This window comes from Astatotilapia calliptera, chromosome 12 (genome assembly GCF_964374335.1).
Source record: "Astatotilapia calliptera chromosome 12, fAstCal68.1, whole genome shotgun sequence".
NCBI classification, from domain to species: domain Eukaryota; kingdom Metazoa; phylum Chordata; class Actinopteri; order Cichliformes; family Cichlidae; genus Astatotilapia; species Astatotilapia calliptera.
The window spans coordinates 7,478,718-7,490,910 of record NC_137433.1 but is presented as its reverse complement, the minus strand read 5'-3'; the positions used below and the strand labels follow the sequence as shown (position 1 = coordinate 7,490,910).

The 12,193-nt window shown below is 38.2% G+C and overlaps 1 protein-coding gene across 1 annotated transcript in view; it reads right to left on the bottom strand.

The window, feature by feature from the left end:
- The window catches only part of LOC113027353 (dynein axonemal heavy chain 5-like), a 79,143-nt gene that overhangs the window by 16,325 nt on the left and 50,625 nt on the right, over positions 1-12,193 (bottom strand). Inside the window, exons 55-62 of the mRNA XM_080309139.1 lie at positions 10,973-11,107; positions 9,534-9,689; positions 7,870-8,052; positions 5,999-6,103; positions 5,614-5,752; positions 5,021-5,135; positions 4,510-4,700; positions 3,096-3,217 (exon numbers count right to left, since the gene is read on the bottom strand). Coding sequence (XP_080165265.1) covers positions 3,096-3,217; positions 4,510-4,700; positions 5,021-5,135; positions 5,614-5,752; positions 5,999-6,103; positions 7,870-8,052; positions 9,534-9,689; positions 10,973-11,107 — 1,146 coding nt within the window. The remainder of the gene's footprint in view (positions 1-3,095; positions 3,218-4,509; positions 4,701-5,020; positions 5,136-5,613; positions 5,753-5,998; positions 6,104-7,869; positions 8,053-9,533; positions 9,690-10,972; positions 11,108-12,193) is intronic.

Below are 12,193 nucleotides of genomic sequence, written 5' to 3'. Positions count from 1 at the left end.
CTCTCTCTGTGTCTCGTCTCCCTTAACTGTTTCCGTGTCCCCCTCGTTGTCTCCTCCCGTTATCTCCCTGGTCCGTCTCATCTCCCTGAATTTTCTTTCCTCCCAGCTCCCGTGTCAAGTTGTGTGACTTGGTCTCTGTCTTAGTGATTCCTGGTTTACTTTGATAGTCTTCTGTCTGGTGTGCATCATGTTCAGTTTTGTGTCCCCGTGTCTCGTTAGTTAGATCACGTTCGGCTGGGTCCCCTCCAGTAGTTTGTTCCCTCGTTTGCCCTGGTGTGTATTTATGTCTGCGTCTCCCTCTGTCCTGTGTCGTGATCTCCCTCATTTCCCCGCTGTGTGCTCTGCCTGCCTGTGTAGTTCATGTGTATTCCCAGTTTAATAAGTTTTGTATTCCTGGCGTCCAGCAATAAAGCTGTTCTGAGTGTGAGTCTGCATTTCTGTCCTATCCTGCCTGCTTCACACAGCAATTCATGACAATATAGCTGAGGTCTCATGCATGGAAGAAGTCTTATTTATGGCACTTCATTTTATAACGAGCACAGACAGACACAACATGTAATGCGTGACCTAACTAGATGATTATGCAATAACAGGAGGCCATGAATTGACACTGCTGTAAACACCATGTGCTTCCAAGATGCGATCTGCATGTGTGATAGCACAAAATATGCCAACAGATTGTGCTAATATTGTTATGTTTATCACAACGAAGCACAAAGGAAACTAGACTAGCAGAAGTGGCATGGCAATCAGAATCAGAATCAGAATCAGAATACTTTATTGATCCCTGGGGGAAATTAAACAAGTCTGGCAATGGCACGGCAATAACCTTTTAACTGTATAACAGTGGATACAGCTCATCAATATAGCTTTAAACTCTCACATACTTTAGGATCAAATTTAGAAAAAAAAAATTGAGGATATACCCAAGACAGTTTAGCAGTCAGTCATAAGGTAACACATACATAGTGGAGGGACCAATTATTTGATCCCCTGCTGAATTTGTAAGTTGCCAATTTGTAAGTTTCACTTCCAATGAAATGAAAAACAGTCTCTATTTTTAATGGTTGTTTCATTTCAATTTAGAAAGACAGAACATCAACCAAAAATCCAGAAGAAACACATTACATAAAAGTTACAAATTGATTCACCTATCATTGTGAGAAATAAGTATTTGATCCCCAAGCAAAACATGACTTAGTTCTTAGATGCCCTTTTTGGCAGCCCAAATTACTGTCTACAGTTCAATCCACAAGATCATTTCTGAAGCAGTAGTAATTGTACTGTGCCCCGTTCTAATGCCAGACTGAAATTCACTTAACACATTAACAAGTAAAGACTGTTTTTGCTCCAAATTTATCGGAGATTCGATAATTTGAGACTGAGGGCAAGTGTTACTCTTCTAAAGGCTCACTTTTACATAACAGGTGAAATAGGCAGTTTTCCATTTTTTTTCTTGGAACAAAAACATACAAGGAAGCAAAAATTCAGTTTAATCCAATTCAATTTGATTTTAATTAAGGTTTATTTTTATTGCTAACTATAGGCTTTATAAAAAAGGAACGTTTTATTTATCTTAAAACAGAGGAAGTGGATAATTTTTTGAAATAAGATGGTTGCAATATGGTCTATAATTAGATGAGACACTTAGATCAAGCAAGGAATTTAAGAAGTAATTTAATGACAGAAACCTTAAAAGCCTGTGTTATGTATCCTGTTAATAGTGACAAATAAATTATAATTAAAATTGTAGTATCACCCTGGCTACAGCGATGAAAAGAAAGTGTGTACAAAGTCAAGACGTAGAAGAAGATAACTGAACATTTTCAAACATCATCACTAAATGCTTGACTAAACCTCAAAACTTCTGTTGAATAACTTAAACTTCTGAATAACATCGAAAGTCAGACCTGTCGTCACAATAATACTGCAAGAAAACTAGCCCATTCGCTTATACCATTGGTGTGTATCTTATGAAGAAATACACAAAGCCAACTTCAATGTCACTTTGCTAAAAGCAGAACAGTTAGAAAGTCCACCACCTCCTCCTTGTCTTTTTTTTTTTCACCACCTCTCTAATCCAGAGCGTTTCACTTTAATTTGCTACACAGCTACAACATCCAGGGGGACCTCAACCAGTCCAGCTTCAGTCCAGGGCTAATCCAATAACATCTAGCAAAAACGTTCCCCACCTGTGGGTGGATGTTGTTCTTGGAAAACTGCTTATTTAGGCCCAAATTACAAACTATCACCATTGCAAAAACTTCAGGCACCGACACATATGGTGGTCAAGTCAGAATCATAAATCACCTTAAACACGCATGTTTTTATCTTTTGTAACAACAGCAATGCCATGGATAACTGTGTGTAATCGAACAAAATTAGAAAAAATTAGGCAGGTTTCCTAATAAAGCTGTATTAACAACATCTTAACAACTAGTTTCTTTAAGAAATCAAGTCACTTCAAAGGGATAAAGCAAGCCCTGCTTCTAAATCTCAATAAAAATGTACCTTTAAAATATTGCTCATATTTAGGCATGTGTGTAATCTTGAAAAAGAGTATGCCCTTTAACGACTACTTACTGCAGTCAAAAAGCTACCTGCTGCTACTTAACACACACACACACACACACACACACACACACACACACACACACGCACACACACGCTCAGCCAAAAGTATTTGACTGGAAGTTTCTCCAACTAAGCTCATTTCACAGAGCACTGAGTTTTGACTCCACGGGGACCACAGTGCTGTCATTCATCCACAAGGGTGTGTGTATTTAAGTGTGAGTGACAGTCCATCATGATGAGTGTGTGTCTATGTACAAGAGGGAAATGAAGTGAGCCATGATGAGACTGATATTGACATGCTTACTAGAGCAAAGAAGAGCTGTGAAAAGTATTTAATAAGCACCTTGAGACAACTGCTGTGTATGTGAGTGTGTGAGTGTGCAGGTGTGTATGTGATAGATTAGAACTGCTATCTGAAGACTTAAAAGATAAAAGTCCAAGTGGGTAGATTTTCTGTAGGCTAAAGGACACTATCATACAGCTGTCAAGGCATGTCTAAATTGATCAAGTGTATGTTGTACCTGATCCAGTATATCAGCGAACTGCCAAAGTTTGCTGAGCTCTACAAGATTTAGCCAGGTCATGTCAAGGATCCATTTAGCTGGTTTCTGGGGGCAAGCCTTCAGATCCAAGGATGCACCTCCTGAATAATATGAACATGAACAATTACAGATATAGACACCTGCAAGTATAACTGGAGGATCCAATGCAAAAAATTCAATTTTAAACTCCCAAAATACATAACAAATGTAAAAATGTAAACCCAATCTTCAAAAACACAGAAAAAGTCATCAGAATTGTAATTTGTTGTTTATCAGGCCGGAGCTGACAGATGGTGAAGCTGCGTGCGTGCACCAGACTGTGGCTGTTCTGGTTCTGCCAGTTGCCATTGCTGGGTTTTATCCCCACAGTGAGGAGCACTCCATATCATATTCAGTGAACTGCTACAGTGTCAATATGTTCAAATTCTGCATAGTTTCTGTCATGAGGTTTAAAACCTGTCTACTCCTTGAAATAAACAATAAATATGGTTAAAGAAAAGAATAACAAACAGCAGAAACAGATGGCAATTTTAACAAACCTTCAGGCTGTTTTGATGTGAATGATAGCTTTACAGAAACCCTTGTATTTTCATTTTTATTTCAAAATGGTGTTTTAAAATAAATCTTAAGAAAAAGTAGGGAAAAACAGTTTTTGTCCAGATGAATATGTTTCAGAAAATCTGTCTGTTCATTCTAACAAGCCGTAAGAAATATCATAATCATGTTTACAACCATGTGATCGATCAAACAGGAAGTAGAGTGTTGTTAGCTAAATGATCTATTCGTTAGCTGTAGAATCTTTGGTTCTGGACAATTTGTGAGTCAGCACAGCACTGGCAGCCTTCATGCACTATGTGTCTCAGTATTCAGTGATCCCGCCCTGTAACTTTACATGGTCTAACACTTTGTAGTTTAGCTGATGGTGGAATATCTAGGAGTGAAGAAATTTCCCAAACTCACTTGTTGCAACGGTGGGATGTTGTTAAATTCTTAGTACTAAGAATCTTTGTCAATACAAGCCATGTTTTTTCATAGCTCAGAGCAGATGTGTTGAAACTCATAATTTTGGGTCTTAGCATTTTTATCTTTTATTTGTTTTCCTGCGTTACTGAATAGATTTCATTTGGCGTATTTTAGTAGATCATAGAAATATTGTTGCATTGTTTGATGTTATTTCATGTAACGAAAATTCTATTCTTTATATTTGTAATATGCAGTTAAATACCTAATAAATAAAGAATACTTATGCACATCTAAATGCCAGTAATCAACATGAGTTATGACCCCACTGAAACGTTCCAAATATTCAAACTAACCCATGGTTGCATGTGCTCACAAAAACAACAATTTACCCGTACAAACAAAACCTTCAGTGTTTGCATCTGCCTCTTACCTTTGATGAGTGTGAGGAACTCCTCGTGTTTGACCTTGTTGCTCTGCATGTCTATCTTCAGCGTCATCAGCAAAGTGAAAAGAAACTTGTGGTCCTCATACAGGCCCCGTGCTGCGTACTTATAAACTTCAAAGGTCATGAACTCTATGATGTTGGCGATCCGTTTACTTGTGATAGGGCTTTTAGAAGACCTTTTCAGGGAAATAAACAGGTCTTCTAAATAACATAGCAACTTGAAGATTCTGTTGCTATGTCATAAAATTATACTTGCCAGTAGTAAGAGTGAGAACTTCTCTAAAATCAAATATAAACTACTAGTAATGATTGCACAACTTCATGAAGTAATAACTTGCAGGTTTTTACATTAGAAAGGTATGGTGGTTTAAATGCACAATAGTTCCTTGATTTGAAGTTTGCAAAGACTTTCCAATATACATATAAACACACAACAAATTACTATGGGCAAACCAATTCATTAAGCAGGAAATGGTAAATATCAGCGTATCCTCACCTGGCCAGAGAAAGGTCAAAAAGTCCCAGGAACTGTCTAAGAGACGTCTGATACATGACATTCACCATACTCATCTCTGTAATCAGGAAGTACAGGATGCTGCCCCTGGTGGCCACTGGAATCACACAGGGAAACACAAAAGCACAAACTCCAACAAAACAAGTAATATCGTTCATGAGGACATTTTTAAACAGGTTTTTGAAAGAATGTTCTGTTAACTGTAGCCTCCATCCATCCATCCATTCGCGTCCGCTTATCCTGTTCAGGGTCGCGGGGGGCGCTGGAGCCTATCCCAGCTGTCATAGGGCGAAAGGCGGGGTACACCCTGGACAGGTCGCCAGTCTGTCGCAGGGCCAACACACAGAGACAGACAACCATTCGCACTCACATTCACTCGCACATTCATACCTATGGGCAATATGGATTAACCAATTAACCTATCCCCACTAACTGTAGCCTGTATTTTTTCAATTAAAACCAATATGTCTCACATTTGTGTAACTGAAGGCTGACTGACACTTTGCAGGCTTACTTAGAAAAACACACAAAAAAAGAGGGAACTTTGTTTTTAAATCATTTTCATTTTCACTTACCTGGCCGGTACTCCTCTCTGGCTGCGTTGATCTGGATCTCAGTCTCTGCGGCAATCTGTAACTTCTGAGTGACTTCTTCAGCCGTACACTTCGTGTTGCTAAGGACAAGAATCAGACTCTCATCATCAACCAAGGAACCCTAAAAAACACACAAACAATTTTTTTTTTTTAAAAAACGATTATTTTTCACAATTTATATCTTATAAAGCAAAAGAGAAAAAGAAAAAGAAGGCTGCAAACTATTTCTAGTTTTAATTAAAAAACGAGAATGCACAAAACTTGGCCCCAACCTCACCCATGCAAATGAATAAAACATTTTCTCACTGGTGGCAATGTAGTTAACCATTTCTAAAAAGAACATTTCTGACACATTGCGGTTTCTTGCCTGTGTGCTCGTCAGTCGGTAGAGAAGACTGTCTTCTAGTTCCTTCATCTTTCTCTTGTTAGATGTCACATCTTCCAAGAGGTCTGTCCTCTCCTTCTCCAATTCCTGGTGTCATAAAAGCAAAGAAAACACAACCACATGAGCAGATATAGCTGCAGGATGGTGCTAGAGAAAGCCTGTCATTAAAATCAAAGGTCTTTGATTCTGCATTGCTCTGATGAGTTGATTCTGTCTGTGGCTTTAGACTCTTCTCCGGTGCCTGTCTATCATGGTGGCCTCTGGTAGCTGTCTATATTATTCTTACTAATATCTGCAGCCGCGTGAAGGTCAAGAAGCTGAGATTTTGGCAAAAAAAATTAATAAATACCTTATCTAAATGAATAGATGAGCAGAATCCTTATGAAGAATAAAAACGCCCCTAGAGGAGAGATAGCCTCAGGGTGATGATAAGACCTGTAAAGCTATGTTGTCGCCCTTTTCTCCGTAGTCCTAAGTAAGCCCCAGCAAATGACTCCAGCTTACCTCTTCTAAGTGTCCAAAAGTGTTATTTCTGCACTGGGGAAAGCAGGTCTTATCAAAATTTACACCACAGTCTTGCCTGCTGGGAGCATAAATTTGACCAGCATGCTAAATCCCTTTTAGAGTATGAGAGACAATAATTGTGATATTTTGTTTTGAGAGTGCGAGAGATTAAACTAAAACAAAATTTGTCTTGTTATCTAAGTCAAATTTAATGGTGGCTCATAAGTAGGCCGACTATCCACATCCCATTAAACTGACTGCCTTTAAGCGGGTATAAAAAAAACAGTCACCACTTCTAAGTGGCAGGTGTGTTTTAAATCAATTAGATTGCTATTTTGATTGTAGATTACAAGCATATTTTCCTAAGAACTGCTGTGTTGGACACTATCACAGCAGGTTGTTATCAATGATAAATGCTCTTTACATATAATGTAATATAATATAATATAATATGAATACACAAATATTTATGAAAATGCTTTTTTTTTTTACATTTCCTATAATTTTACTTTTACTATGAGAATTATTATGGTCAAGACAGCAGGCTGGTTTGAAACCAGTGGGTCTGAGAGGACAGAATTAGTATTCATACCCTTTCTATTACTGCATATGAATGATTTCAATAGCTTACAAAGACAGATGTAAGTCATACTGGAGCTGAAAGCTGTGCGTAGAATTGAAGTTTGACTGAAAGTAAAAAGAAACGATTCAACAGTGATGTTGGGTTTGTGAAAACTGCACAAATTGTAAAGACAAGAAGCAGGGCTTACAGCTGAGGTAGTAGTTTTAGCTCTTATTTGATTAAATCCAAATTTAGTACACAGATACAGTAACAAGCCTCTTCCCATCTGGAATAAATCTTTCATTTCATGACCAGCTATCAGCAAAAGGAAAATTGTTTTTCTGTAACAGGACCAGCCTTTTCAGAGTGACAATCAATGAGTCCTGCATTTGGTGCATTTATAATTCACTAATCTATTCCCCAGTGAGACTGACGTCACTTGTCTGTGTCTTTGTGCGTATGCTTGGTACCGATACACGTGAGCACTATTTCTGGGTTACTTTTATTCCCCACTCACACTGTGTTTGACCAAAGCAGGGCGGTTGCAATTGTTTGTATTCAAATGGCGTTCTGATGTCACAGTACAGAGAAAATGAGATTGGGAAAGATGTAGAGAGTCTGCATTTAAATGTTGTTCAAGATTTATTTCAGGTTCTACAAGGATGCACATAAGCAGTATTAATGCAGGGGTACAGTCTAATAGTACATTATGCTAACCTAATTTAAATATGTTCCTTAATTATGTATCGTCTGGCTTTAGTGGCTACCATTTTGAGTACTTGTATACCTGCTTTTCAGTGAGGATGACTCTGCCCAGCAGCTGGTCCTCCAGTCCTCTCATGGTGACAGTGAAGTCAATGATGGAGGTGCGAGCACTTATTTCAGGAGTGTAAGCCGGGTTAGGCAGCTTGGTGGTCATATACAACCTGAAGCCCTTCATCACATCCACTTCTTTGTCACCAAGCTTCACCTGCAAGAGGGTGTATGTGTGTTATTGTTTAGAATATTAAGTCTTACAAATAACATAATAAAGAGCTCAGAGTTGGAATTACTGGTTGGAGTTCTGGTTTTCCATTGGAAATTAATGTGGGTGTATTTGGATGCTAAAAGTTCATATTTTTAGCATCCAAAAGTGCAGAATTAATTTAGAGTGTTCTCATTTGTGTTTTCAGGAAATTGGAATTGTTCAAATCTTTATTAGCAACACAGAAAAGACATTTGCGCACAATATAAATGTTTTTTCTCCAAAAGCGCAAACCATTTTTTCCATTAAAAACATATGAATGTCCTGTTGTACCCAGAGTCTACTTCCAAAGCTTAATTTGGGGTCGTCATTTAGGCTAATGAAACCAAAACCACTCAAACTGTGATCTGCAATTTTCCCAACTACAATTATCTTCAACATTACATAAAACTGAAGCTGCAATAGAGTCAAAATCGGTGCATTTCGCATCTCAGGAACAGGAAGCACTCTGCAAAAGTATGCTGCAATTTCAGCCTTCATCCTGTAAAATCATTTGATTTTTTTATTTTTGTTTTTTTACTAACATGCCCCCAAACACCCACAACTCACGCAACAGCATCAGGTAGCTCCAGTTTGTTTATTTCGCCCCCCAAAAAATAATATTCATTCAAATCAACCAACATCCCATCTGCACTGGCTCAATGCTCCACAGCCTGAACTCCTTTGCATTAGAATGTGAGCTAATACAGGATACCGAATGCACTTTGTGTACTGTATTTAATTTGATGTTACTTTAACAACTGATTGAGTTCGATTTATGTGGTGAATTTAACTTGTTTGGCATCAACAAAAATGATGGAAATAAAAAAGAAAAGGAAGTTTCATTATGCAACAGAAGTCTGTTAAAGTATCGACACTTGCCCTTGTTCTAAGTGGTGACATATTGAATGTTTGTTTCCCTGAGTATGTCTTAAAATTTTATATTTTATTGTATTTTTTGTTAATGTAGCTTTCAAAACTGTCTGAACACCCAAAGCAGAGTCAAGAGAACCAACTGTGCCTTTTTGACAAGATCTAATGATGCCGACCTTCTATAAAAAACAGCAAAATAAAGGAGGAAATAGTACAATGTACACTGCACAGTGTAAACCCTTTTCCCAGACTTACCAAGTACATTTTAATCTGTCTCAAAAGAATTAATATGATCTAGGAAATGTGGTCTGGCTGCCAATGATACTCATACTTAAAACTCTCTTCTAGTCGACACTACCTGTGCAGTGTCAGCGAGAGAGCTTGTTTTTCTCTGTCTGAGCTAATCAAGCTCTATCAGTCCAGGTGTGACAGCTGGCGTGCCAAGGAGAAGCTGGCAAAGTCTCATCATACTGACCACTAGTCTTTGAACATGCCTGCCAATTTCATACCCTTCTAACTAAAAGTAAAATCTAACACATGGATCTAAGTAGGATTATTTCGTTCTGTGTTGTTACCTTGTAAGTGGAGCCGGTTTTGATGAAGTTTTTCTCAAGTATGTTGTCAAGCGCAGGGTCCAACTCCTCCCCCACATCCTCAATCAAAAGGGGTCGACCAAGAGACAAACTGTCCTCTAGGTGGTTCTTGAAGTACTTGTGATTCAGTGAGGTGATCTGAGATCAGACAAGAAAACACATTTTAAAATGGTAATTGTCTGATTTCAATGTGCAGTTTGGATGACCCCCACCACAGAGCCTGATATTGTCCTGAGGATATGAAATAAATGGGCTAAATGTGAGAAGATTTTACAAAACAGACAAAAATACTGATTTTACTGTACGATACAATAACCTTCCTATGTGACCACAGCAGCAATAATATTTGTCTCCAACAGGAGTAGGAGACACATGTGTGGTTTCCTCACTTTTCCTTCAAAGCTACAAAGGTCAGCCTCTATGTGCGGATTCTGACTGTTCAAGCTAACAAAGAATTGCTTTTCAAGTGAGCCATTTTTAGAAAAAAATAAATAAACTTTTTCTAATGATGTGACCTGAAGAAAGGGTTGAAACCTACCGCTGGAGAAAATGTGTCTCCAGGATGCTCATAATGGGATTTCAGAATGCATTCACTCGGCTTAGAGATTGCCCCTAACAGGGTCAGCGACTTTTGCTTAGCTTATTATGTCTGCAGAATTGGTGGTAGTTTTTTTGTGGGGGGTTTTGACATTGTGCTCTGTATACTGGATAGCAGGAAGGACCAAGGGCATTAAAGAATTTAGGACCACAGTTACTAACAAGCAATGATGATCCACAAGGCCAGTAACATTGTGGGGATGGAGCTGCACTCTCTAAATGTGGTGTCAGAGAGAAGGATGTTTTCCAAGATAAGGACAATGCTGGACAATACCTCCCACCCAGTCACAGGAGCACGTTCAGTGAGAGACTGAGATTACCCAAATGCACCACTGAATGACACAGGAAATAATTCCTGCCGGTGGCTCTCTCTCTGTAAAATTCATGAATCTAAACCACCAGTACACACTGCAGTAGTTGCACACACTTATGATCTGCACATCCTATACAGGAATGTAAGGGCACTGCAATTTCAGCTTTGTCTATATTCAGTGTTGTCTAATATATTGGGATATTTATAATTGGAGCTATTTTCGTTTATTAGAGCTGTTTTGTTCTATTTTTAAATTAGTATTATTTCATTGGTACTTTAACTTGGTAGTAACTGTTCTTACTTGGAACTGTGAACACACAATTTCCTCTAGGATTCTGATTCTGATATTAGAGGCCACTAAAAATCAAAATGGGCACAGGACATTTGGACTGGTGAAGAAGACTAGGTATAATGCAAAAGGCTGCATGACGGATGGATGAATGGATGCATTCATTTAACTTTTATATGCTTCAGACATTGAAACGAAATTGTAGAAGATAGTTTTGCAAACCTGTAGCTCATTCTTGGCTTCTTTGTTCTTGATCCAGATTTTTCCCTGTGTCTGTGGGTCAATAAGGAGGGGGAAGCGGGCAGCTTTGGTTACAATAATGCCATTGTGAATGGACAGGTCATCATTTGGCAAACCCTGTAAGACACAACATGAATAAATGGTGAGGGTCAATCTTGATGCTTAACAGTATCTCCACCAATGATAAATGGTCCAGCAATCAATGTTTCCTGGGATCCTCGTTTAAAGATAAATAAAAGATATTAGCAGCTACCAGTGCTACCCATCAGCGTTTTAGTAGCACCTATGGTATCAGTTTAAAAATCCTAAATTGTCTGGTTTTCAAGTTATCTGATTTACAAACTGGGCGTCCACACCACCCGGTTGGCGACCCAGCAGACTGACAACAACACCATATCAGCTTTTTACTGCTGAGGGGTAAAAAAAAAATATGACTGTTAACATAAACTAACATTTACACAAACGTTAAAACAACTTAAGCTAACAAAAATGTTAGCAATTCTAGTTAGATTCCCATATATTCACAAAACTTATTTCAACTACTAACTACTACATTACTGTTACTACAACCAACAATAATAATAATAATGACGCTATCAGTTAATTTTTAATTAACCTAATTACCTTATTTTCCGCAGGATTTTAAGGTGCACATAAAATCCTTTAATTTTCTCAAAAATCGACAGTGAGCCTTATGTATGAATTCTGGTTGTGCCGATTTTATGTGGTACACAGCACTCAAAAATCTGTCAAAACATGTTTTAGTACAACTATGTTTTGGTAAGCTACGAAGAATTGATTGTCAGAGCGTTATGACAACCGTAGTCAAGAGCCTTGCGGAACAATCTGGGTCCAAAACTCCGTCAGCTTCAGGACAGGTCCCAAAGTCGAACAAACAGTGCGACATCACAGAGAGTTAACTGTCTAAATTCTTTCACATTTAATAAAATGATCAGCGTTGCTGATTTACCAGGTGTAACGATTACGTTTAACATACAGGCATCCATGAAAACAGAATTTATAAGATTATAGTTATAGGTTAGATTAGAGTTATAGGTTAGCAGGAAGTTAGCTCGCTAGTTTCCGTCTAAACATGATATACCATGTTATGACTGAGAGATTTCTGAAAAAAATTAAAACATACAGCTCTGCTATGGCTTCCAGCATAAATGAAGACAGAAAACTAAACAGCAGTGATGCTTG